This window comes from Microtus oregoni, unplaced genomic scaffold (genome assembly GCF_018167655.1).
Source record: "Microtus oregoni isolate MIOR12 unplaced genomic scaffold, Mior012 000003F_ref0000135, whole genome shotgun sequence".
NCBI lineage: Eukaryota > Metazoa > Chordata > Mammalia > Rodentia > Cricetidae > Microtus > Microtus oregoni.
The window spans coordinates 69,241,002-69,266,617 of record NW_024543062.1 but is presented as its reverse complement, the minus strand read 5'-3'; the positions used below and the strand labels follow the sequence as shown (position 1 = coordinate 69,266,617).

The window sequence follows — 25,616 nt, the reverse complement described above, 5'->3', positions numbered from 1 at the left end:
ATGAATGTGTATCCCACTTCCTGCGAGGCAGAAAAACAAAGACCAGCCTTATTCACTACAGCTCTAGCTAATCGACAGTATACTTCCTGTGCCTCCGTCTGTCTACCAAAATAAGAGCATGTTCTTTAATAAATAAGAATTATCAAAAGATGGTTATGCAAAGACCACTTGCCTGTTGTAATGAATATTCTAATACAAGTAGCTTTGTCAGACATCAGTCAACTCTCAGCAGCTCTCATCTGTAAGACTTGGTTTACAATTGCTGGTCTTAACATTCTTATGAGAACATACTTCCTAAGTCATACTATAATTCTGATTATTAGCCTAATTTTCCAGCAAGTAAATAGGTTACCTTCTTACTTTATGAATAGTAACATTTCCCAAATTATTATAAAATATTAATAATGACAAAAATCAAAATGAGTGGTAAAAGTAAGAAATACAAAGTTTTAAGTTGCTACATAATTAAACTAAGTCTGTCTATAAATATATGGAATGAGGGATTTCAATAGTTCATTTTCTGAAATTAAATGAACTCATCTGAAATTTACCCAGTTATATATAATTGAACTTGCCTTCCCGTTCTCATAAACACACCACCAGAACACTAACTTTGATTGATGGTTATTTGGCCCTAAAGTTTACTCTTTTATTTAAAATATTCCAACTACATATGTTTGAAAATGTCTACATGGCATATTACTAAAACAAAATCACAATACTTCCATATACAAGCTGTAAAAGAGTCTCAATGTGTCACTGTCTTCAAAAGTTTTTTTTTATGAAATAATTCCCTTAAAATCATTCCCAATAAAACATCTAGATTTTGTTTGGTTTTGATGATCCAAATCTACAGTGAAATGATGAAATCAAAAGCCAAGTGTTTCTGTCAGAAAACAGGAAGAAAGGTGGTTTTTTTCCCTCCCAAAAGGAAAACAAAGCATTCCTGAGGCATGCCCTGATTTATTTTTCCAATTTTTAAATACCTTAAGAGCAGCGGAAGTGCTACTGGCGTGGTAGTATTTCTAACAGTCAATAAATCTAAAATATTATGTGTGAATATTGGAATGAAGCCATTAAGAAGATTACAGCATGCAACGCACCAGAGGGTCCACAGGAAAAAAGAGCTAGTAATTCAGGACAACTGTGACCACTGACCTCTGAGCAGCCGCGGCCACTGGTCAATGGGACACAGTAATAGAGTGCACATGCACACACAGTCACCCGGCCTGGGAGCATAATTTAAATGCTTTGGGGGATGCTTTCAAAAGGGCCTCCTTTTAAATCTCAGTTAACTTACTAACTAAACAAACAATGCCAATAGTGATACCTTTCAAGCTTCAAAAATATGTATTAATGTAAATCACACACAAAAATTCAGTTATCATTCAGGATTTTATCAGATCTTATTTAAAACATTGGCCATTTTAAACTGTGTAGCGCTCTAAAGGGCAGCCTTGAAAAACTGATGAAAATGAGAACTTTATTAAAGATGAGATGAACAATCGTCTAAAATATTTTAGAAAATCACCACGACTTGAAAAGACCTCTTATTTTCAACACAGCCCTTGCTCTATCTCAGAGCTTTTACTCGCTGAGTCTTCAGCTGTCAGCAAGTCTGTGGCCTTCAAATGGCAGCACCTTCGCAATCTGCCTGCACTAGCTGCCGATGCTCCTTTTCCAACATGCGCACAATGGCGGTTAGCTGAATGTAGTGCTAAATCAGAGCACACCGCTTCTTTTGTAACCTCTATGAGTATCCGTACATCTGTGAACGTCGTTTAGCATTCCTATACATTTAAATCTTAATTACAAAAAAAAAAATCTACAAGCAAAGTACTTCTCAGTTAAAAGGGATTCCCACTATGCTGAGACTTCAAAGGCTCAATCCAGAGAAAGGCAGAGTTCCTCTCAGTCTTCTTTTTAGTAAACATAACAGTAGGAAATGTGTATGCCATAATTAAAATGTTTTGAAAAGCAGGATTCTGTTTTCGGAAGGATTTCTCCACCCATTGAAAACTACCTGGATGGATTTCTAGATACATAGTATATCCTTAATAGCAGTCCAGTCTCTGCAGAATTCATGACGAAGCCCCCGGCTGCATTAAGCTGAGAGAAAAACAGTTTCGGCTGGTCTGAGTCTGGATGGTTCACAGTTTTACTGCAGAGAATACACAGCTCAGTCTAATGAGCTTAAAGGTCAGGGACTGGGCTGGTTATTGATAAGCGTAAGCATTTTGGCTTTGATATTAAATTCCCATTTTCCTATCATTATCCATAGGAACAATCTAGGCTAGTACTAATGTATTATTTAAACTTGAGAGTTTTAAATTCACCTTCTAAAACTCCTTCATAATGAAGAAAATAGAGAAAAATTTATTGCAAAGTTTACTTTCAATTCTCAAATTTTAATAATGTTGAGAAGAATGAACACTTTGAGGGCTTCTTTTAAAGAAGGGAGATATTTTAAACTTAAAACTATGTTATAAAGACATATAAATAGTCATCAAATATATATACAGAAATAGCACAAGTTTGCAATTTTGCCCTTTATTAAAGAACACAAAAGCCAACAACGGCAATTTTACATAGATTATTTAATAAGAAATACAGAATATATCCCATTAAAACACACACACACACACACACACACACCATCCACAAGATCAAAGACCTGAAGAGAACCAGCACTTAATTTATCAGCTTTACAGACAAAAGACAGTTTTCATCATTTCAAAAGGATCAGATGTCTTTTATGACAAACTGGATTTGCAGTTTAATTTACAAATAGAATTCGAAGTAAGCATTCTTTGCTCTGCCAAAGGAGATGACAAACTGTAGGTTTTCATTCTTGTGGCCCTCAGCAGGACAGGAAAGATTAAAATAAAACTGAAATAATTTAGAGAAAACAAATAAATGTTTCAGAAAGTTGAGAGAGATCAAAGCCAGAATTCTCTGACCCCAACTGTACAAGCATTTCTTATTATATTGACCAGTGCCATCAGATCATTAATTAAAAGGAAAAGCGCTGGCAGGTGGCAGGGAAGCAAAAGCCGATAATTGGCCCCTTCTTCTTCTTGCCTTCAAAAACTCTCTCGTTCTTTTGCAAGACATGCCACCAGGCAGACAGAATGCCTACTTTGTAATACAATGATTAAGACGAGATGAAGGGACTCGATGTTAAAGAAACTCTGCGTAATGAATGCATCTAGCTTTTTAATTATGATCCCGTTTTTACAATAAGGAACACGGCATTCTATTTAAAATCTCAACTGCCAAAAGGTAAAATATTAAAAATAGAATCTACATAGGTTCTTCTTAAAACCCTTGTATAGACCGACTTTAAAGGCTCAGATACAAAGTGGAAAACAGTAACTTGAGGGTCCACCAACAAACATTCTTGCTCACCACAGACATCCCTTGGACTTACCACATCACTGGGTAGGTTGCTCAAGTCATTAAATGGTGATTCTAAAGTGTTTGTGTCAACATTTAACACAACAACATCTTCCAATGATTTATTTTTCACTTTCTGTTTAAAAAACACAATTATGAAAAGATCTCATTATATTTTTTGTACAAATTTATGATGCGTTTGGAAACAAAAAATTATCTTAGTGCAGCTTGGAAAAATTAAAGAGGGAAATTCAATATTATAAAATAATATAAACAACTTTGCTTTCTGAGAAAGGAAATTTAACTATAATTCATCCAAAATTATTTGATTAGAATGCTTGGAGTAGAAAATTTCCTCATCTAATATCAATTAAAATGGCTGCCAAACATTTAGCATAACACTTATAAAATAAGAAGAGGTGCATAAAAATATAAAAGCTGTAGCTTTTATCATTTCAATGTCAAACTTATGGAAAACTGTTTCCAGGGTCAAACTCGTTTTAGCATGAATACATTGGCGAGAGAAATAAACTAATAATAATGACTATAGTACTGAAGTACATTTTATGTAAACAAATGTCCCTATATGGCCATACCAATGTGCATCCATGAGCAGGACTGGAAGTGAAATGAGAAGATGATGCAGAGACTACTAATATGTAATTTGCCAATTATGTCCTCATGTGAATTCGTATGTAAAGAGCAACATTTATAATGCCAGCATTGGGAGGCAGAGGCCATCCCGGTCTATAGATAGTGAGTTCTAAGACAGGCGGTGCTACACAAAGAAACCCTGGCTCCAAAAAAAAAGACAAAATTTAACAATTCATCAGATTGATTTATCTTTCCATGTTGTTGGAGATTTAGTAAAATGGCATCTCAATAGGTTTACAAATAGGAAAGTTATAAAAATTGTATCAAAATTGTCATAGCTGAGAGAGAATATAGTTTATTTTGTTTCACATACCTACTTAAAACACCGAACTCTACTGTGGCAACATTCCTCAGGGTAATGATGTGCTCAAGCAATGAAATCCAGCCACGAAATCCAGAATTCCCCTTCATACAGGCCAACTGGCAGAACCGGAAGGTGGTAATTTTGGTGCAGCACATTTAGTTAAGTGCATCAGTATAGTTCTGAAAAGGGGGAGGTCTCTCTAAGTATCTTTGGCTGTCTTGGAATATGATGTAGGCCAGGCCAATCTTGAACTCACAGAGATCCTCCTGTCTCTGCCTCCCAAATGTTGTGATTAAAGGCAAGCTCCACTGGCTAAATGTTTCAATTTTAAACTAGTTTAACCAATTATTTTCTTACAAGTTGATTCGATTAAAGTGTCCCTGATCCATTTTGGATTTCAAATTTTTTGAGTATTTAGATAAATGTTAAATTTCCTACAGAAATGATGACTGGGGATGAAGAATTTCTATGGGTTTAAAAATCTAAAACATAGACTGTATATTTTCAAGGGATACTGAATCTAAAATCCGTCTTGGAAAAAAATATTCCAATGAAAAAAAATCAGAATTAAAAGATGCTACCTCTAAGTTATTATCAAGAAATCATTCTGGTGATATAAATGACATTCTAAAGAGACGTCTAAAATTAAGGTCATTTCCTTTCCTTTTCATGCAGATGTTTAAAAGGTCTAAATGCATAACTCGGTCATCATGCGTATTATCTATAATTTTAATAACAATTTATAAGCAAAACATATGTGCTATTTGCTTAGAAAAAGTATGTCATAATATGATGAGCATTTAACTTTCTGTGATGTTCTCATGCTGGAAAAATTGATATAATTCAGAAGACTAAACCTCATTTTTTCCAATGGGAAATGATTTGTTCAAATACTTTCAAATAAGAACTATTTGCCACCAAGATGTTTTTGATGACATTAGAACAAAAGACTGAATAGTATTAAAATGATATGTAGACCTTTTGAATTGCTTTTCACTTAAGGCAGATATTGCCTGAATATTAAATTTTGTTCAAGGGACCACTCAATAAAAGTTAAAAAATTCTGTTCATTATTAATAAATAAACTGAAACTGAAATAGAATAAATCTATATAAGCAAAAGGGGAAGTAGGTTACAACTTAACTATCTGAAAATGCTGATATTAGCACTCTATTTCTTCTGTCCAAATCAAGTGTTAGCTGTGACTCCCTGACCGAGGCATGCAAGTCAGAAACAGAACTTTTCCTCAGTCTTATATTTTTAGATCTCATATGTTTATGGGGTGTGCTGAGTGTGTGTCTCTCACCCCTGTACACACTGCGGCTATGTATAGTATGCTCACTAATGTACTGGAATGGCTCAGGGCAGCCAGCACAGAACCTTACGAAAGGGGAACAACATTGCAATTCAGAGTCTGGTACAGATGAAAACAAACAAGTTCACCCTTGTGTCTGCAGCTTCCAAGTTCAGTTACACATTAGGCAGCACTAATTTCACCCTGAAGGCTGGGAAAATAAAACTGGCTTTCCTTATTTCAGAAATAAATTTCTTCTTTGAAAAGACATGTTTTCATCATTCTTTACTCACAATTACATAAAAACAAGTGAAAGAAAGTTTCAAAGTTACATATCATTTTAATACTATTCAGTCTTTTGTTGCGGGAGGTCCTCCCACTCCTCCAGCCTATCACCGCTGAGGTACCAGCCCACTGGGGCGTGGTTTCTCTCCCTTTAAAACAGCGGCCACTTCCCTCTTCTCTCTCTCTTCACTTCCTGCTCCGCCTGCGACTAGACTCCTTTCCTGGTTGCGTAGAGGGCTGTTGCCTGGGACAGTGAACTGTAAGTTTTTTTCCCCTTTAAATAAATACCACCCTAATAATCATAACCCCGAATTGGTGTGGCATTGTTTGTGACTTACGCCTTCAGTCTTTTGTTCTAATGTCATCAAAAACATCTTGGTGGCAAATAGTTCTTATTTGAAAGTATTTGAACAAATCATTTCATGCTTTAGAACTTGGAGAATTTTATATAATTAGTAATATTAGCTGAGACTGTAATGACCAAAAGGACAATAGGTCTTCTTTATTATTTTCCAAAAATAGATGCAATTGCTAGACAAAGGCAAAAAGTTACTCAGCGCTGTCTCGTATATTAACTATGGGAAGGTCTAAATTCCCATTGAAACATATATTATAAATAAAATGAAAAAATAAAAATATTAATTTAAAACTGTTTGATAGTGACATAATGAAGAATGAATTATCATCTTACTGTAGTTTACATGCTATGCACCTGGTTAAAAGGCAGCGCAATCGTACCTTCTCCTCCCTGGCTACAAACTGAGAGCAGGCTAACAAACAAGCACATCACTGAAGGCGTGCACACTTCCCACACTCTAATCCAAGTGGCCACTGAAAGCTAGAATGGCCATTATTTTCAAAAAGTAAAAAATCTGCTTCCAGAAAAGATAGAGGGAGAAAATCATTTAATTTTTTTTTTTTTTTTTTTTTTGGCTACAGCACCCAGTATTCCCAGGCAGTCTTCCAACCAAGTACTAACCAGGCCCGACCCTGCTTAGCTTCTGAGATCAGACGAGATCAGGCGCCTTCAGGGTGGTATGGCAAAAGACCATTTAATTATAAATTTTCTAAGAATTATTTTAAATTTAAAATATCTTTGTAAGTCGTTAATAAGTTATGTGATAAATTAAATGATATAGCTAATGTACTTCCTCAATCATCATAATTTGAAAAGGCATAATTTATTCATTTTAAAGATTGTAGAATGGGAGGCTGGGAGGAGGCAGAAATTTTTTTTTCAAATAAATAAATAAAAATAAAGATTGTAGAAACATTCTACACACCCAAAATTAATGTAAAACTACTAGGTACTCTCTTCAATTTTAAATTATTTTCATCTCTATAAGTAAATACATTATAAAATTCTGTGTGATACTAATATATTTAGTTACGGAAGTCATGAAAATCAAACTGTTACTTTTAAGAAAAAAAATACAAACAAATCATTTCATGAAAGTCAATCTACGAAATTCAGGTTATCTACTTCCTGATCTAATCACAGAGTAAATATCTATATGCTCATGCCTCATTTCATACATTGTATCCTTGGCTTATAATAGTTTCTTAAAATTCATAAAATAGAAGGAGTCACAAATTTATCCCACTGAGACTTCAATATTAAAAACGTGTTAAACCTACTAAAATGCATTAAAATCTATACTTCAGTAATAATGGAACAAAAGAATTTTTGCTATTGTCCCAGAATTTTGCAAAAAAGGGGGGGGAGCCCCAAACTTGAGAACATGTACAATTAAAGCTCTCTCGGGGATAGGACTCTCTCTTAGTAAGAATCTTCTCTAATCATAGGAAAGACGTGTTGGAACTAGCAGGAAAATCACACCCAGTTCATCAGTGTGTTCATTAGCAACAGTGCTGCATTGTTTACGTTACTCTGTACAATCAGCAAAAGACAAATGTGTATGCTTGAAACGGACATCAGCAAGCACACCACCACTCAGTTGGCTCAAATCTCATGTTTTAGCCTTTTGGTAATTTATATGTCGTTTTCTTTTCCTTTTTTCCTTTCCCTTTTCCCCTTCCTTCCTTCCTTCCTTCCTTCCTTTCTTTTTGGTTTTTGTTTGTTTTGGTTTTGAATTTAGCTTTTCGAGACAGGGTTTCTCTTTATAGCACTAGCTTTCCTGAAACTTGTTTTGTAGACCTGGCTGGCCTCCAACTCACTGAGATCAGTCTACCTCTGCCTCCTGGGTGCTGAGATTAAAGGTATACACCAATGCACACACATGCCAATCACACATGACATGCTTTCTGCGAATCTCAAAGACTGCAACCCAAGTGTTTAAAGTTTAAGAAGTTTCAGTTTAGGGATAAAGGAAGCAACAAAAATCATTTTGAAATGTGATAACAGTATAAAAAGAAAAATAACTACTAAATTCATCTCTAACAGCAGGACAGAAACTTTGAGCTTAGAAAAGTCTACACCTGATCTTCTCTTTAGTTCTACTTGGCATGGAAGTCCTGGCTGCCTAGCACTGTGGGACTCCTTTCTTAGTCTCTTAAGGACTAGCCCCACAGGAATGACCTACCACACTCTATTTAATAAGTTTATCACTAGTATGTTTTTTTTTTTTGGTTTTTTTTTTTTTTTTTTTTTGGTTTTTCGAGACAGGGTTTCTCTGTGGTTTTGAAGCCTGTCCTGGAACTAGCTCTTGTAGACCAGGCTGGTCTCGAACTCACAGAGATCTGCCTGCCTCTGTATCACTAGTATGTTAAACTCACATTTTGGCAAATCAGCTGACAAACTGGAAATAATGAAGTCGTGTAAAAGAAAACTGACTTGGTGACTCATTAGCACATAAAGTTTAATTACAAAATATTGTACTAAAAGTGAAATACAAAAAATCTCAAGTTGCAAAAACTCAGTGGTTCATCGGGGAACAATTTTGGTATTGAAAACTGACCACATGGTTTGAAATACAACCATTTCCACAGGTTTCACGCCACCACAGGGCAAACAAGTAGACTGCACAAAGTGAATGGATTTCATTGGCACCTTCTGAAAATGACCCCTACATACATCCATTATGACAATCTAGTAGGTCTCAGCATTAGTCAAGTAAGCTTTAAATAAAACTTTTATCCATTATTTCTAAAAAATCAGTTTCATAACTACCTTACTGAGAAAGATACTCACCTCTATGAGACTGGAGTGTATTCCAATCAGGTATGGCATTGGGGCACTAAATTAAAAATATATATGTATGTATATATTCATATTGTTCATTAAAACTGAAACAACACAAAAGCAATTCAAATGCTTAAAAACTAACTTCTAGTGCTCAGTTCCACCATTAGATGTTACAGATACTCAAAAACAGTCAATATATAAAAGTTGTATTTCATCTTATAGGCCATTATTATTTAATGTTTGCTTATATAAAAACTTGAAATCATTTATTATTAAATCAAAAGTTATATGCCTAAATAAGATGTTTTATTTAAGAAGATTATCAAGGTGTAGGTTACACTGAATCATTTCCATGTAATTGATAGCAAAAATATTCTAAATAATCATCCAACGTATCTAATTTCTTTTATACACACTCCTATTCAATTTGATTATCTGTTATTTTAATGTATGTCGTGGTTTCGTACCTAACGAGTCACTCACTATTTACTGTGTCGGTCTATCCTGTTGTCACTATCTAGAACCAGTGACGTAGGCATAACAGGTCCGCTCTGTGCCCCTGTCCTCGTGTCCCTGCAGGTTCATTTCACTTTCATTCTTACTAGTATAATCATTGTTTTTTCAAGGCAGGGTTTTCCTGAGTATCCTGGCTGTTCTAGAACTCACTTTGTAGACCACGCTGGCCTCAAACTCACAGACATCTGTCTGCCTCTGCCTACTAAGAACTAGGATTAAAGATGAGCACCATCTTTGCCACTAATATAAGAATTTTAATAAAAAATTTTCAAGTCTAAGAACAGGTTTGAATTAAGTATTTAAGGCCACAATTTTTGGAGCATATCAGATCCAGGCCCTTGGACAGAAACTTAAATATGGTAATAAACAATGTTGTTGGGATATATTTCCTCCTGGACCTTATGCTCCAGCAGAATATAAAGATACTAAATCATTTTAGTATATAACATATGAATTAGGAAAGTGTTAGAAATAGTTGTTAGTAAATACAGGAAGAAAAGTATTCATCTTGAAATCTGAAACAAAATAATCAACAGAAAAATATGAGGACAGACAGACGCCTATGAAAATAATAAACAATATGAGAACACATAACTACTTTTTAGAATCACATTTTTGGGGATCCTTCCATAGCTACCTCTTACGTTTAACACCAACCTTTTCTGCTAACTCAAATCCTGTTTCTCGAAGGTTTACATAATGCTCTGAACAGTACGGTCACTAAACAGAATTGCTCAGGCTCCCGGATATGAACTTCACTGCAGAGAAGCAGTGAGAGATAATGCTAACAGATACCCTGAGTGGTCTCAAAGCATCTCAGAAAGATCCAAGTACAGTCAGTTAAAGATGACTTAAAATAGTCTATATATCCAGAATCCCAGAAACCATGAGTCATGTTGTTTCTCATTACTATGTACATGCAGATTTCATTACTGTGTTAATTCTCGCTCCTAGTTGTCTTTGCTTATTGCAGCCTTGTTCTTTTTCATTCTTTTAAAATGTCTATACAACTGAGCATCTGGATGGCATTGGTGTGATAATCTGTAAGTTTCACTTGACTACTTACATGCCTTGATTTCCTTAGGAACTAATGGATTTTCTGCCTTAAGAAGGAAATAGGAAACAAGTGTGGACTGCTGCACTCTGGCTGGCAGAGGGAAAGCTGGTTATCGCTAAGTTCTTGTCCCAGGGTTCCTTCTACAATTCCACACAAGACATAAAATGCAGATCACTTCCCAGGGCTCCAAGCACAACTTTGGGCAATTGTCACAAAACAGCCAGCCAACTCTCAGTATCTTAAATATACCACATCCATCAAACATCAAAGATAGTATCTTAAAAACACTGTGCAAACTTCCAGATCCTCTGAGGTTTACAATATTTTTACCAATGAGGTTTATAATACCAAAAAGTTCATAGTATCTTAAATTCTAAAGAATATTTTAGTAAGCGTATTAACCAAAATATTCGAGCCTTGTAAAACTAAGAAGTATACCCATCTTACAAATATTGGACAAACACTGAGGAAACCAGCATTTCATAAAGCAAAAGTCTAAACTAACAAATAATCCAGAAAAAAAAACCTTTGAAATGTTTCTGAAAGCTACTTACAATCTGAGATACAAATAATATGCTCATATAAATTAAGCTAGAACTAAAATTATATAGTAGCAGGCTTCTATGACAAATTTAACAATGTATCAACTCAAAAGTCTTTCATGGGATCATTGAACATGGCTGTATAGTCTATTTTTTTATAGCTAATTCCTAAACTTACAGATGTTTGAACTGAAAATACTAGAAAATAATTTTCTAAAATCATTATGATATTTGACAGAATACAGTGTTTATAGATTCAAATGGATAAGTGTTTCTTTACCACAGAACTGTACGTGTGCTATTGTGACATAAGCCAATCTCATGGAAAGTCACTCTGCAATCCCAGCTGGAATAGCTATTCTACTTTGATGAGGGTGTTAGTACATCAGTAAGTGTTTAATGGTGATAAAGATGCTCCATTATCCATGTGTAAGGCTGTCTTCAAGCCCTACTCTCTGTGATATTATGTAGAAAAGACAGTACAGACGGCTCTAAACGATTTCTTCTTTGTGGTAGAATCTTTAAGCAAAATTACCCTTTTTTTTTCCTTCTTAAGCTAATGCAAATAAGCTTACCTAACATATACTATATTACATCAATCACAGTAGTCTGAAAGAATATAATTTTTTATTTAATTTTTTTCTTAGAATCTAATGTTATAGTGTCAAAGACATAATCTAGACTAAACGACTTACTTAAGCACTGCTTGAGCAGATAATAATCTATGATAACCTTGGTGGCCTTAGAGCCACACATGCTCACTCCTACATGCTTATGGGTTCAGACAGTTTTGAAGTGTCTGACAATAGATGGACCATACTCGAGTACTGTTGCTTTGCTTGAGTAAGAGGAAAACACGGATGCTATCACTTCCACCTAACAGCTTTCCTGAACTGAGCAAGAATGCTGTCCACCCAGATCTCTCTGAGTGATTCTGCTATAGCAATTATAATTAATATAATTATAATTATACTGTACTCGGATGTGTGCATGAAGGTGTGCAGAGGTGTGTGTGTGTGTGTGTGTGTGTGTGTGTGTGTGTGTATTTCAGGAAATAAATAAGTAAAGCTTATTTATTGAATTACATAGTATAGCTTTCCAAAAAGTGGTCACTAAATAATGGAAGGGTGGGTGGTAGGTATATGGATGGATGGATGGATGAACGGATGGACCAACCAACAATGTAATAAAAGTGTCAAAGGAACAAGATGTGCTATTCATCTATGGTCACAAGAGGGCATTATGGTTCGCCAAGTCTATGGCACATCCCTAACACGAGGTGCAAAACAGAAATGTTTTCTTGATCCACGAATCGTTCAGGATTTTCAACATCCCAAACACCCTGAAAAGTTAACCAAGATAGATGCAACCCCCCCAAAAATGTGGCCCCATTTGGAACTAAAGTAAGTTTTTTGTTGTGGGAATAACTTACATTTTTCTTCCTTCAGCATGTATCAGTATGATCCTAATATCAAGGACGTAAATGGAGAATGGTTTTCCCTAGGATACTGCTTAATCTATCATATTTTCTACAATAGGATGAAGTCACATAGATGGATAGAGATCCTTTAACAAAAACTGAGCCAATCATATGACTTTAAGGCTCAGAAAGTTTTCACACAATTCCTTGTTTAGACACCACTGCTCTACTCTGAACCAGAGAATACTGCCATGGAGGTCATCGAAACTTGTCCTAAACACTCTTTCTAGCATTAGAATCAAGCAAGCAATAAGAAAGAAAGGAGGGGAGAGAGAAGTTCCTCACTTAAAGTGGATAACACTTTCCTTACTTAAAGATTCGATAACAGGGTAAAATAAAATATTTCTGGAAATAATAATACTACATGGAATTGAACTGAAAGGTATGTTATTATAAGAGGTCAGAACATTTTATATGTTATTATAAGAGGTCAGAAAAATTATGAAGCAAGTAATATTGCAAAATGTGATTCTAATCATATAATTAGTTCTCAAAATACTTTAATTGTATAATGCTTTTAGAAAAGAGAACTTTAAAATAAATGTCTAGTTACAGAACGTCAACGTAAACAAACTGCATTCTCTGCCTTGAAGTAGGAAAAATATTTTAAATATGCTGGTCAAAAGGAAAACTCTAAAATTATAACAGAAAAACTTACTTACTGATCTGGCATTATACTTAGATTTGTGCACATTACACTTCATAATATAATTGAAGTACATCCTGCAGGCTACAAAAACTATTTTTCCTTTCAAGTTCTCCAAGGTAAGAACAGCAGTGGCGAGTCACTGCCTACCTACTTCACAGCATGAGTAATACTGTTACTACATATGGAAACACACAGTAGAGCAGTGTAATCAATCTGGACAAGTATAAGCATTGTTCTGAAGAAGGCTAGTCCCAGAAACTTAATAAAACACCTACCACCCCTTTGCATAAACATCGCATATTTAAATAATCAACAATCCTTAAGGAAATAATGAAAATTTTAAATAAATATATTAATTCAAAAGGACTTTGATTTTTTACTAATACTAGCTTTGATATAAGAAAATCATCGATGCAAAATGATTTCGGTGTCTGTGTCTGTTCGCATCTGTGTGTGTCTGTATCTGTGTGTGTATCTGTGTGTGTGTGTGTGTGTGTGTGTGTGTGTGTGTGTGTGTGTGTAAAACATGAATTTATACAAAGGCATGATTCAGATAAAGAAATCTCAACAAATTTCTTGAAAATTAACTATGCCTGCATGGTGAAAACAATTCTTTACCCTCGAATACCAAAACTACAGCATTGGGGATCTAGTTCTTAAGTGGCTTCTCTAGACACAATCAAAGCTTCTGCTTTGGAGTCTCCTCCTTGTCTCGCCTTACTATAGAGAAGCCTTGCTAAATTCCAGTCAGAGAGAACAAGGAGGCCATTGGCCATTGTTCTAGTTTCTAGTGGCCTGATTGAACTCAGATTACTGAGCTCACTGGGAGCTGTTTCTAGAGCCAGCCAGTTCTCACAATTGCTCTCACACTTTCCACGCTGGTTTTCTTGGTTGCTTTAGGCACACTTTGCCTCAGACCAGACTCTCAAAATTTCTTATACTAGACGCAATCACTTTCACAATACTGTTTTCAGGGTGCTACTGCGAAGAGAGGAAGTGAAGGAAAAGGGTGTCTATCACAGGCAAAGGTATGAAAGCTTGTCCTCAAGGAGCCAATAGGATTATGGGTAGATTTGACAGATAAACACTGATACCTGGGATATTGTTCTCTGACACTAAAGCCATTGTATAATCTTTGAGTCACACAATAAAATTGTATTTCATACTTAAATATCATTTTCCTAAATGACCACAAAAGAAATTTGCAAAATTTAAAGAAATACATCTGCCAAATCTAAATTTTTATTATCTTTAGAATGAACTATTTTAATGCATATAAAAATGTTCTTTTATACTTAAAACTTCTCTGAGAGTCAAGTTTCTGTGGACTCTTTAATCTACACAAGACTCTAATGGTGGACCCAGGCTGAGGGTCTGGCGAGGCTTACCAGCAGTAGTCCAGCAGGTGTGGAGGAAGCACGGGGATGTATATGTGCTGCCAGTACATCGGGTAGAGCAGAGCGGCCGAGCCGTGCAGACAGGCGGTTAACTAAAATTCACAGAGAGGGAACAATAATGAGGGGCTGCTGACCCTCTAAAGAAAAAGGCATGTTCAAGGTATCAGAGATGAGTGATCATCATAGGACAATTGACACAGTGACATAGCATACACTGTTTTTACCAACTCCACATGTAAAAGCCTGTGTCTCTACGGTCCTTCGGAAAAACACACACACAGCAAAAGAAGTTTCTTGGGAATCATATGCAGATTTTATATTCAAATTGAAAATATAGTTAAGGTAAAATTTTGTACCATAAATAAAAGTTGAAGTGAAAAAATTAGTGAGTCTCTTAGAAAATCTTGTAGGAAATGACAATTTGTGCAGCACAGTTTGCACATCACTCAGATTAATACAACACGATTAAATATGGAAAGAAGAGAGGCTGAAAGCTCCTGAGGGATATCATTAGGGCAAATTGCCAAAGAATGAAACATGAGCCAGTCAGGAGAGTCTGGAAGCTGCAATAATACCAGGGGACTTGAATGTTCGACAGTTGGAGCTTCAGTAATGTGTGAACTGTGGGTTATGGTATCAGGAGACTCTGTTCACTGACACATAGAATGTCACTATTGACCAGCGAGCTGCCCAAGCTTGACAGCTGTACTACAGGAAGCCAAGTATATCATAATTTCATATTTAAACTTCTCATTCCAGATTAACATTTTGTTTCCTAGCTTTAGATCACAGCGGCTGCAATTACACTGTTGCTACTTTAGAGGTAATTGCCATTTTAACTGTTGTGTTTGGGCAAGCAGTTAATTAAATTTTTTTAATGCCTAACAAAGGGATACCACTTTTTTCTCCCACCTAACTAATCCTCATTCATATTTCTTTCTGCGTGGCTTTTTTCTTAAATATTACTATAGTTATAAAGTATATTTTTTACTGATTGAAGTAGTAATTAAATCAGTGTTCCTTTTCATTATTTTAAAGTTTCACTATCATCTCTATTTCAAGGTTCTCAATTAAGCCATTTTATTTAACTTCAAAGTAAGAATTTTTTAAAAAAGTGTACGAAAACACATTACAGACTTCCCATAAAGAAATAGCTCCATCTTTTTTAAAAAAAGAGCTTAAAATATAAAAACAATAACTACATAGAAAACAACACATGAGCACAGAGGAATCAAAGTCTCGCTAACAGCATCTTTCTTCTACTTGCAAGTGCAAACGGGCTGCATTCAATTAAAAAATTAATTAAGGATTAAGGTAATGTGATCAAAAATAAAAACACTACAATTTTCAATCATACAATATTATATATTTTCCAGTCAAGTTATTTTGTCAAGGTTAGGTGACAGACAATGCAGTCTGACTCACATTTCCTACCTGGTACTGACACAGGATCCCAGTGCCTTGCATACAATCTCTGTTAGTCTATCACAGCACTCTTTCAATAAATGATACTCTTAATTCCTTGATTACAGCAAACATCATGGCACTAGAAATCTTCAAATCTGTACATTTAACAAGTACAGATCAAGCATCTGAGAAGGGCACAAACAAGCTGGAGAGCCTAGACATGAAGCTGAGCTCCATACTGCCCAGTTCTCCAAGAGCTTTCAGACACTGAGAACGAGGCTTTCCAAGGCTTTCTAGGAAAGAAGTTAAGTCTCTCTGAAAGGCATAGTCATGCCCTTCCCCACACGAGAACAAGTGACTTTGTAGCATTTCATTTAAAACTTTAGAAAGGGAAGCTTTCCTTTATTATGGAGAAAGCCATGTGAGGCAAAAGGAAACGCTCATCTCAAAATGAGGAGCTGCCAGGAGGGCAAGATTTCACTGAGTTCGAAGTGCAAGGCAGTCACCAGATGCCCTGGAGCCACGCCTACTCACGAGCTGGGCATCCCTGAACATGTTCCTTGACATTCACCAAAAGCAGCAGCATTAGGTGGCAGGAGATGGACTGGCTTCTTGGAAGATGGCTTCTAAGACCATTAACAGCTGAGTCACAAATATCTGAACTGCCCAGTATTTGGCAAGTGATACCTTTGCTAATCAAGCCTACTAGAGGAGAATTAAGCCATACAACCCTTGGGAACTTTCAAGATAAGCAGACAGAGAAGAGGAAAATGAAAGAATATACGACAGTCTCTTTTTCACTATTGTCTGCCTTAAGAAACCATACTGCATCACCTGGATGAATAAGCTACCGTGAGGCTTATTCATTCACGATATATCAAGTTCAGAATTAGGTGGGTCACTAAGAAATTAGACTTTCATAATAATCACAATTTTGATTAGAAAATTGAACTTAGATTTATGAAAAAAGAAAACAAAAGAAGATCCGATATTCACTATTCACCCAGTGGTACCCAAGAGCTATGAAATTTAAAAGACTGAGAAATTAATATAGCATGAAATTGAAGAAAAGATAGCAAAATTACAAGTAAAGAAAATCAATTATTAAAAAATAACTGTGACTAAGAAACTAAACAGACATGTTGTATGACATCTAACACCTAGTTTACCAGTCACAATCAGAGCTCTGAGACTAGCAAGCTGCGTGGTCTGATACCTACTCACATCACCTGGTCTCAGGTTCCTGATCTTTAACATAAGAAGTGCATAGTAGATCATGTGTAAGCACTGTCTGTACAGGGCAAACACTCTACTTCTAGATGACACCAATTTTAGTATTTCAAATTCTTAGTAAAAGATTTTTATCCAATCCAGATGGTTCATAGTATATATAGTCTACCAAATCCAAAGATTAAATATAAATGTTTTAAAGCCTATTAATAACTGTGAAATCAGAAAAATCATAATATTTATTCGCTTATGTCAACAACAAAAAATTAGTACCTTTTACATGCTATCCCACATCCCACTAGACAACTAGGATACAATTCTGAGCACACGGACACCCTGTCTCCATGAAGCTTACATGTCTCGGGAAAAGCTAACAAGAAAAATATCATACCTTGCATGTTGGACATTTTTTTCTAAAATACCCAAACCCCAAAGTCCTCCCACACTCTTTTATTTTTTAAATGCCAACATGATACTATGTGGAAAACTCCACAGCTGATCTCACATAGCAGGTTCCAGTCAAAATGCATGTGCACAAAAAATATTGTTAAATAATCTTCAGGTTACATGTCCAAGGAAGATTTGAAACTTGAATGAATTCTGTTTTGATTCTGATCCCATACTCAATATATTTCACAACATATCTACAAATATTTTAAAATAAAAATAATCCAAAACACTTGTTTCCAAGAATTCCAGACAAAGAATCATCAACCTTTCAGAGAGAATGCTATAAAAAAACCTACAGCAGAGTAAGGGCAGAAAAACAAAAGCTTTTCTAGACAGAGGACTGTAGAATAACTCTGATGGGACTGAACTGAACTCAAATGAAGTAAGAGAACAGACTATTGTGGAACTGGGGAGAACATCCTCAGCAAATGAGACACAGTAATCAAAAACCTTGCCACAGAAGGGCACACAGTCTCTCCACAGAGCAATGGGGGGGGGCTGTTCAGAGAAGACAGAGCAAGTGAAGGAGGCAATAAACGACATCAGGCAGGAAGTGCAGTCTGTTGGAGGGTACATCACAGATTCTACATTTCAGTCTATATCAGGTCTTTCCACAACTTTAAAAAGAATGGGACTCATATAAATGCAGCACTAAAAATGTTAAAAATAAGAAAAGAACATTGTTACATGTTTTCTACCAGGAACATTATGTGAATTAAGAAAAGGAAGAGGAAAAAAATATATATATATACATGTATATATGTATATATATATATATACACACACACATACATACTAATAATATATGTGTGAATCCCCAATGACTCATGTCCTCCATTATACTACCATAAAACATTTATTAAATACTTAGGCATAAACTTACAAAGTATGCAGAAGAACTATAGAAGGAAAACACTTTAAGTCAATAATGAAAGAAAGACAATAACTAAATAAATTGGAGTTTAGCCCATGCTTATGAATAGAAGGCAGTATTTTCAAGATATGAACTCTTACAAAATTGATCTACAGAGTCAATGCAACCAAAATCCCAGAACATTGTTTCCTGTATTTCAATAAGCTGACTAATACCTACATGAAAAAGAAAAATCCAGAATAGTAAGCATATTCTTGAAAGAGAAAGGCAAAGTTGGAGGATGAATACTTGTAGTCAGAAGCTACTTGTTTGTTCCTGGCCACTCATACCTGAAATAATCACATAGAAACTGTATTAATTAAAACACTGCTTGGCCTATTAGCTTAAGCATATTTCTAGCTAGCTCTTACATCTGGAATTAACTCATTTCTATTATTTTATATTTTACCATGAGGCTCATGGCTTGCCGGTACTGGTGCATGGGCATCTTTCTCCTCCGGCAGCTACCTGTTGTCTCCCTGACTGCCTACTGTCTTCTTCTCCTCTATCCGTTTAGAATTTCCTCCTTGATGTATTCTGGGCTGCAATAGGTCCAAAGCAGCTTCTTTATTAACCAATGGTAATAAAATGTATTATTCATATCATGCAGAGGGGAATTCCAGATCAGATACTATTTGGTTTCATAATGTAGGTGTAAAGCTGCAGTCATGAAGACAGGCTAACATTAGTGAAAGCATGGACACAGCTACAGAACAGATGTTCCAGAAACAGACCAACAAAATAACATCAACTGATCTTTAACAAAGAACCAAAGACATTCAAATTAAGTAAGGGAGGTATTTTCAACACATATTATTAGAACAATTAGACAATGGAACACATTAAAAATGTAAATTGAGGTAAGTCTTAACATCCTTTACAAATTATAACTCAAACAGATCACAGACCTAAATGTAAAATGCCAAGTTATAAATATCAGAAAGATAATAGGAGAAAAATCTATATGCCCTGGGGCTTGACTTTTAGACATGACACCAAAGACATGATACATTTCAGAGACTTGAGAAGGTAAAATTAAAAATAAATGTATGTTCTAGGAGTTGAGGGTACAGCCTGACGGCAGAATACTTTACCCATATGTGCAAGGTCCTTGGTTCAATCCTTAGCACCATAAGAAATAAACATACAAACAAAAAGATAGAAACTTATTCTGGAAAATATTAATGGCGTGGAAGGAAGGGAGAAAGAAAGTGAGGACTAGGGCACTGACTAGTAAACAGTAGTGAAAGACACGCCTGAGAAAGGGTTGCTGTCACACTTAAGCAGAGTTCTAGACCTCAGCAATAAGAAAACCTATTAAACATAGGCTTAAGACCTCAACAAACTTCACCAATAATATACGCAGATGGCAAATGAGCATGCTGACACACATCACCAGGGAAATACAGACTCAAACAATGCATCACTATCTCTACTGATGGCCAAAGACCCCAGCACTGACAATGCTGGAAACAGGTGCCGCCACAGCAGCTTCCGGTCATTTCTAGTGTGGATGCAAATGAAATGGCCACTCCGAAGGACAGTTTGGTGGCTTTGTTTCCTTTTCTGAAATCCTTGTTAAATTAAAATAACTATTTTACATTTCATTCTCTTCTCTATTGTTCTAGGATGGCATGACAGTTTATTAGAACTACAATAAGAAAATGTTTCAGAATAGATAATTTAGAGGCATTCATTATCAGAAGTCTGGAGGCTGAAAAACCAAGCCCCAGAGCTGGCAGGTTCACTGTTTGGTGCTAAGTGGGTATCTGCTCCACAGGTGGCAGTGAACAGACAGCACCGCTGCACCTCTTAAAGGGCACTGATCCCATTCAGGAGGGTTCTTGTCTCATACTTCAGTTTCTAACAAAAGTACTGTTTCACTGACAAGTCTACGTATGAAAGCGGGGGGATCCCATTCAGATGCATAGGACAAACTCTGATAGCTCGTTCCTGAAAATTCATTCTCCCCTCTTTCCATCACAACTAAGTTCGTGGAAAGCTCTAACCATGTCACTGCCAGTCACTGTGCTAGCTAGCTTCTTTCTCATAAATAGCCAAATGACTAAATTTTTCTTGTTTTCAACCTTTAGTGGATTTTTTTTATTTTTTTATTTTTATTTTTTTGGCTATCAAGAAGCCAAAGCAAGCCTTTTATCCACATGCTTTACTGGAATGAATCAAACATAAATCTCTACCTTCAAGATGCTAATGTTCTCATTTTCTTATACAATCCATACTTACTGTAACATTCATCTCTGCCCAACTCTTGGATTTACCTAACTGAGAAAAGTCAGATCAGGAACTAAGACAGAGACCACAGAGAAACATCATTTTACTGGCTTGCTTGACCAGCTTTCTTACACAGCCCAGGTTCCCCAACTTAGGGATGGATGGTACTGACCTCAGCAGACTGAGTACTCCTACATCAATTAACAATACGTCAACAATCTGATGGAGGCAATCCCTAATTGAGACTCCATCAGAAAATTGGCAGGTGAAACTAACTAGGAGAATAAGGGGTTGTTTCTGCATTGGCAGATGAAATGGCTCCAGGCCTTTAAAAGACCGAAATGCCACTAAATCTAAATGCTAAGAAGGGTTGATCACTGGGTGCAATGACAAGACTCAGCAGACAAAAAGAAGAGGAGGCACAGAGGACTAGAAGGGGAGCCAGCAGCGTCTCTCTATATCTCCTGATACTTGTCTCATAAGGAAACTGAATGAAAACATTCAGGAACAAAATAACAAAACTCCACATCACAAACTTGGAGATCCTTAATGAATGAGAGTTTGTATCATTCTACCAACAAAAAACTTGACCATCTGAGGTTCTAGGTGAGTATGAAAATAGAGATGGGGTGGACAACAAGAAGCCAAATGTATCAATTATAGGATCAGTTACAGGAATAAGAATGGCAATTTCATTGATGGAACAGATGGAAATGGATAGTGAATAGAGAACAATTTTGATTGAGGGAGAGTCCTACACTTTCTACTTAACACTATATGAAAGCCAAAAGAATCCCAAACCAGACCAGCTCATATATTGAACGAAAAACAATATTTCAATATAAGTTAATAGAACTCAAAGGGTTCAAAATTTACTGATACTTTTTCCTCGAGTCATTAACACTGAGATCAACTTCCTTAAAAATTAAAATCCTGTAGCAGGAAACAGATACACAAAATTCATTTATTTAAAAAGACAATCTACATAGAACTCAGCCCCTCACTCATAAAACACAATTTTTAAGTTAAAAATTATAGCTTAATTTTTAAAAAAATCAAGCATTTTATTGATGATCTTAATATCAGACTGTGGTCAGGGTCACAGGTGTTTGGGAATAAGAAATGATGGAAGTAGTTGAAAAAGCAAAACATTTCTTTTTAAAGTATTTAGAGTCTTGCAGGTGGAAACACTGAAAACACATGTGGGGAAGAAGTGAAAGGTACCATTTTATGTATTCACTCAAATTTCCTTTTGTTAAAGGCCTGCTGTGTATTATCACCACCAAAAAGCCAGTCTCATGAGGGTTATCACACCTAACAAGAAGCCAGGCTCACAGTTGCTCAGGAAGCTTGGACTAGATCTGCTGTAAAATCCAACTAAAAACTCTTGGGAATACACCCAAGACACTTCATCCTACTACAGAGACAACAGTTCAACCATGCTCACTGCTGCTCTGTTCAAAGTAGCCAGAAGTTGAAAACAGCATAGATGTTCATCAACAGATAAATGGATTAAAAAATGTGTACATTTACACAATGAAATATTGTTCAGCTGCTAAAAAGTAAAATCTCAGGTAAATGAATAAAGCTAGAAAGAAAACCATTCTGAACGAGGTAGCCCAGACCCAAAAAGACAAATATGATACTTACATGCTTATATGTGGACGTTAGATGTTATGTCTTTGATAAGCAAGCTACAATCTATAGAACCACAAAGATTAGGTATAAAGGAAGAAACAAAAAAGGGAAACATGCAATTGAACTCTTGGCCAAAGGGATCCTTTTGGAACCCCCAAATAACTAAGGCTGTTGCTAAAGCTATGGGTTATTCTGTACTAACTGATGGCAAGGCCCCATTGCTGAAGACAACACTTACACAACTCATTGTACATGGAGAATTGAAGCTGGTGCCTACATAGAGCCTTCACCCCTATGGACTAGTGTTTATGGCACTGGAAAGTACTCTACACAATACCAAAGGAAAAAGGTAGGTACCAACCTAGCTACAAATGCTTTGATCTACAAGAGTGACCTGACTCTAAGACACATTGGCGCAATAGTGGCATAAAACCTGTGGGAGTAATCAACCAATATGTAATTTGACATAAGGCCCATTCCATGAGATGGAACCCATTCAGACACTGCTCAAGTAGCTAAGAACCTGAGACCAGATAGGCCAAGGACCTAGGGAAAAAGGAACTACTACTGTTTGCTAAAGAAATGTAGCAATAAAATGACTCCTAATGACATTCTTTATCAAAGAAGCTTCCTCTTGCAGTATGTGAGAAGAAATACAGAGACACAACCAGATAACGTTCAGAGTGAAAGACTTTGAAACACTCTATCCTAATTGGAATTTCTCAAATCCCTCACCTGAGGGCTCAGGGAACCCTGCAGAAGAAGGGACAGAAGAGTGAAAGAGCCAGAGGGATGGAAGATACCAGGGAAACAAAACCTTATAAATACAGCAGGATTGACACGCACGAATTCACAGACTGCGGCAGCATGCAAAGGATCTGCACAGGTTTGTACCAGATGGGGTCCCTGTGATGCAAAGAGAAGTGGCTACATGTCCCAAACCTAATCCAGAAGCTATCTCCAACAGATAACCACTTGTAAACGAAAAATTAGTTCTATCCAATAGACTCACGCTGGAATACATACTACTCTTAAGGGCAGTACCAATGCCCAGCAGTAGACATCCAACACAAAAACTCAATGGCATCTTTGGGGATTCTTTGTCTCATAATGTTTTGTCAGGGCTGTGTGTGTGTGTGTGTGTGTGTGTGTGTGTGTGTGTGTCTGTCTGTCTGTCTGTCTGTCTGTCAATCTTACAGTTTCCCTGAGTATTTACTATGGCTTCCTCTTTTGTTTTGTTTTTTATGGGATTCCTATGTGGACAAAATTGTGTTTCTTTGGCTCTTTTTCTTCTGTTTGTTTTGTCCTATTCTGGTTTGTTTTTTGTTTTGTTTTATATTATTTATTATTCTTTAGATATTTGTTTTCTAAGGAGAGAAAGAGAATGTGTAGATACTGATGGGGTAGGATGGGAAGATCTCAAGGATTTGGAACAAGAAAAACCATAAATAGAATACATTGCATGATAAAGTCTATTTTCAGTAAAATAAAAGTAGAGGAAAAAAAATAGAGTCCGCCTTAAGGATTTTGCTGTCAAGAGACTGGGTAGGAGAGGGTGCCAATTATGCCAATTATGGGCATGGGAAATAGGCAATGAATGTTATTTTTTAATCTAAAATATTAAGTAGCTATCTATATACAGGCTTAGCCTCAAGATTAATCACATTAGTAGTCTAAGCAGAAGATAAATGTGACCACTCAAATGAGCATGAAAATGAGGAGAGGAAAGAAACTGAAACATTCAAGGAAGTCAGACTGAGCTCGAGAAGAGAAATGCAGTTCAGTACTAGGGATGATGCTATACTAGAAAAAAAAAGATTTATTTGGTTTTATAAGACAGTCATGGGAGAATGGCAAAAGTGCATGAAGATTGAAAAATACATACAGAGTCAGAAAGATTGATTTAACTATACACTAGTTTCATGAGGTTGGAAAGTCTGCCCTATAGTTTCAAAGATCCCTTTTTATCTGTCCACTTAGATATCAACAGCACTTACCACATAATAATTAAATCATTTTAAATTATTTGTTTATAAAACAGACTAAGAATATGCATGTTACAGAGATGATACTGATAAGATTATATGCAGATTGAGAGAATGTCATCGTTCACTACATACTGTTAAAGGGAATGTTCGTGGGTAGTGACAGTTTCCTCAGGTAACACGATGGGCAGCTAGAATGGAGAGCAGGGGAGAAAAAGAATTACAGAAGCAGAATCTATAGGTCTGTGCTGGGGAAGATGCATGAGTGGGTGAGGCCATTTGCCAAATCAGTCCTAAATAGTGTAAGTGATTGAGGAAAAATCTGAGTTCTCTTTGAAAATGTGAGTGCAATATCTATAGTCAGTTGCATGGAAGTTTATAACCTGAGGGCACACATCAAAACAGAAATGCTACCAAACCTCAAAATCAGTGTGTGTGTGTGTGTGTGTGTGTGTGTGTATGATCAATAGCACAAAATTAAACCATTGTTCTATATAGAAAATAATCCAAGATCAATTTTGTGGTGACCAGCACTGTAGGAGCAAAGCTGAGAGAGCCTGTATGGTAACTAAACACATTTCTAACACAGTTCCATGGCTATCACACCAATCTTCTGCTGGGGAAGACACTTGCAAAAGACAAATGGGCTAAACTCTCAGCCAGAAAGACTTGCATACTTCCCTGGGAAATGGGTAACTCAGAGAGGGAAAATAGAGGTACTGGTATTTAAAGGCCTCAACCTCCTCCAACCTGCACATATGCCTTCCTGCAAAATATTTCACATCCTCTTAAAAGAGTTTCTGTGCCTTAAGTTTCAGTGAAATAAAGATACACATGGCTCCACTAAGAGACAAAAATGAATACACACAATGCAGATGAGGATGTTAAAATGCTTTGGACTCCCTTTAGTCAGAGCCTAGAAAACCACTGTTTAATAGCTGGTTTTCTGGGGATTACAAGATGCATTTCTGCATATGCCCTTGATGGAATTAATGAGAAGGTGAGAGAAAAGCATATGCTTAAACGCCTGGAGGCAGCTATC

At 36.2% G+C, this 25,616-nt stretch overlaps 1 protein-coding gene and 1 pseudogene across 3 annotated transcripts in view; both read right to left on the bottom strand.

Annotated features, from left to right (window-relative positions):
- Positions 1 to 25,616, bottom strand: part of Dennd1b (DENN domain containing 1B) — a 234,093-nt gene that overhangs the window by 103,226 nt on the left and 105,251 nt on the right. For all 3 annotated transcript variants that reach the window (XM_041648352.1, XM_041648351.1, XM_041648353.1), the window contains 3 exons: positions 14,711 to 14,811; positions 9,085 to 9,130; positions 3,431 to 3,532 (listed from right to left, as the gene is read on the bottom strand). In XM_041648352.1, coding sequence (XP_041504286.1) covers positions 3,431 to 3,532; positions 9,085 to 9,130; positions 14,711 to 14,811 — 249 coding nt within the window. The remainder of the gene's footprint in view (positions 1 to 3,430; positions 3,533 to 9,084; positions 9,131 to 14,710; positions 14,812 to 25,616) is intronic.
- Positions 6,864 to 6,982, bottom strand: LOC121446633 (annotated as a pseudogene).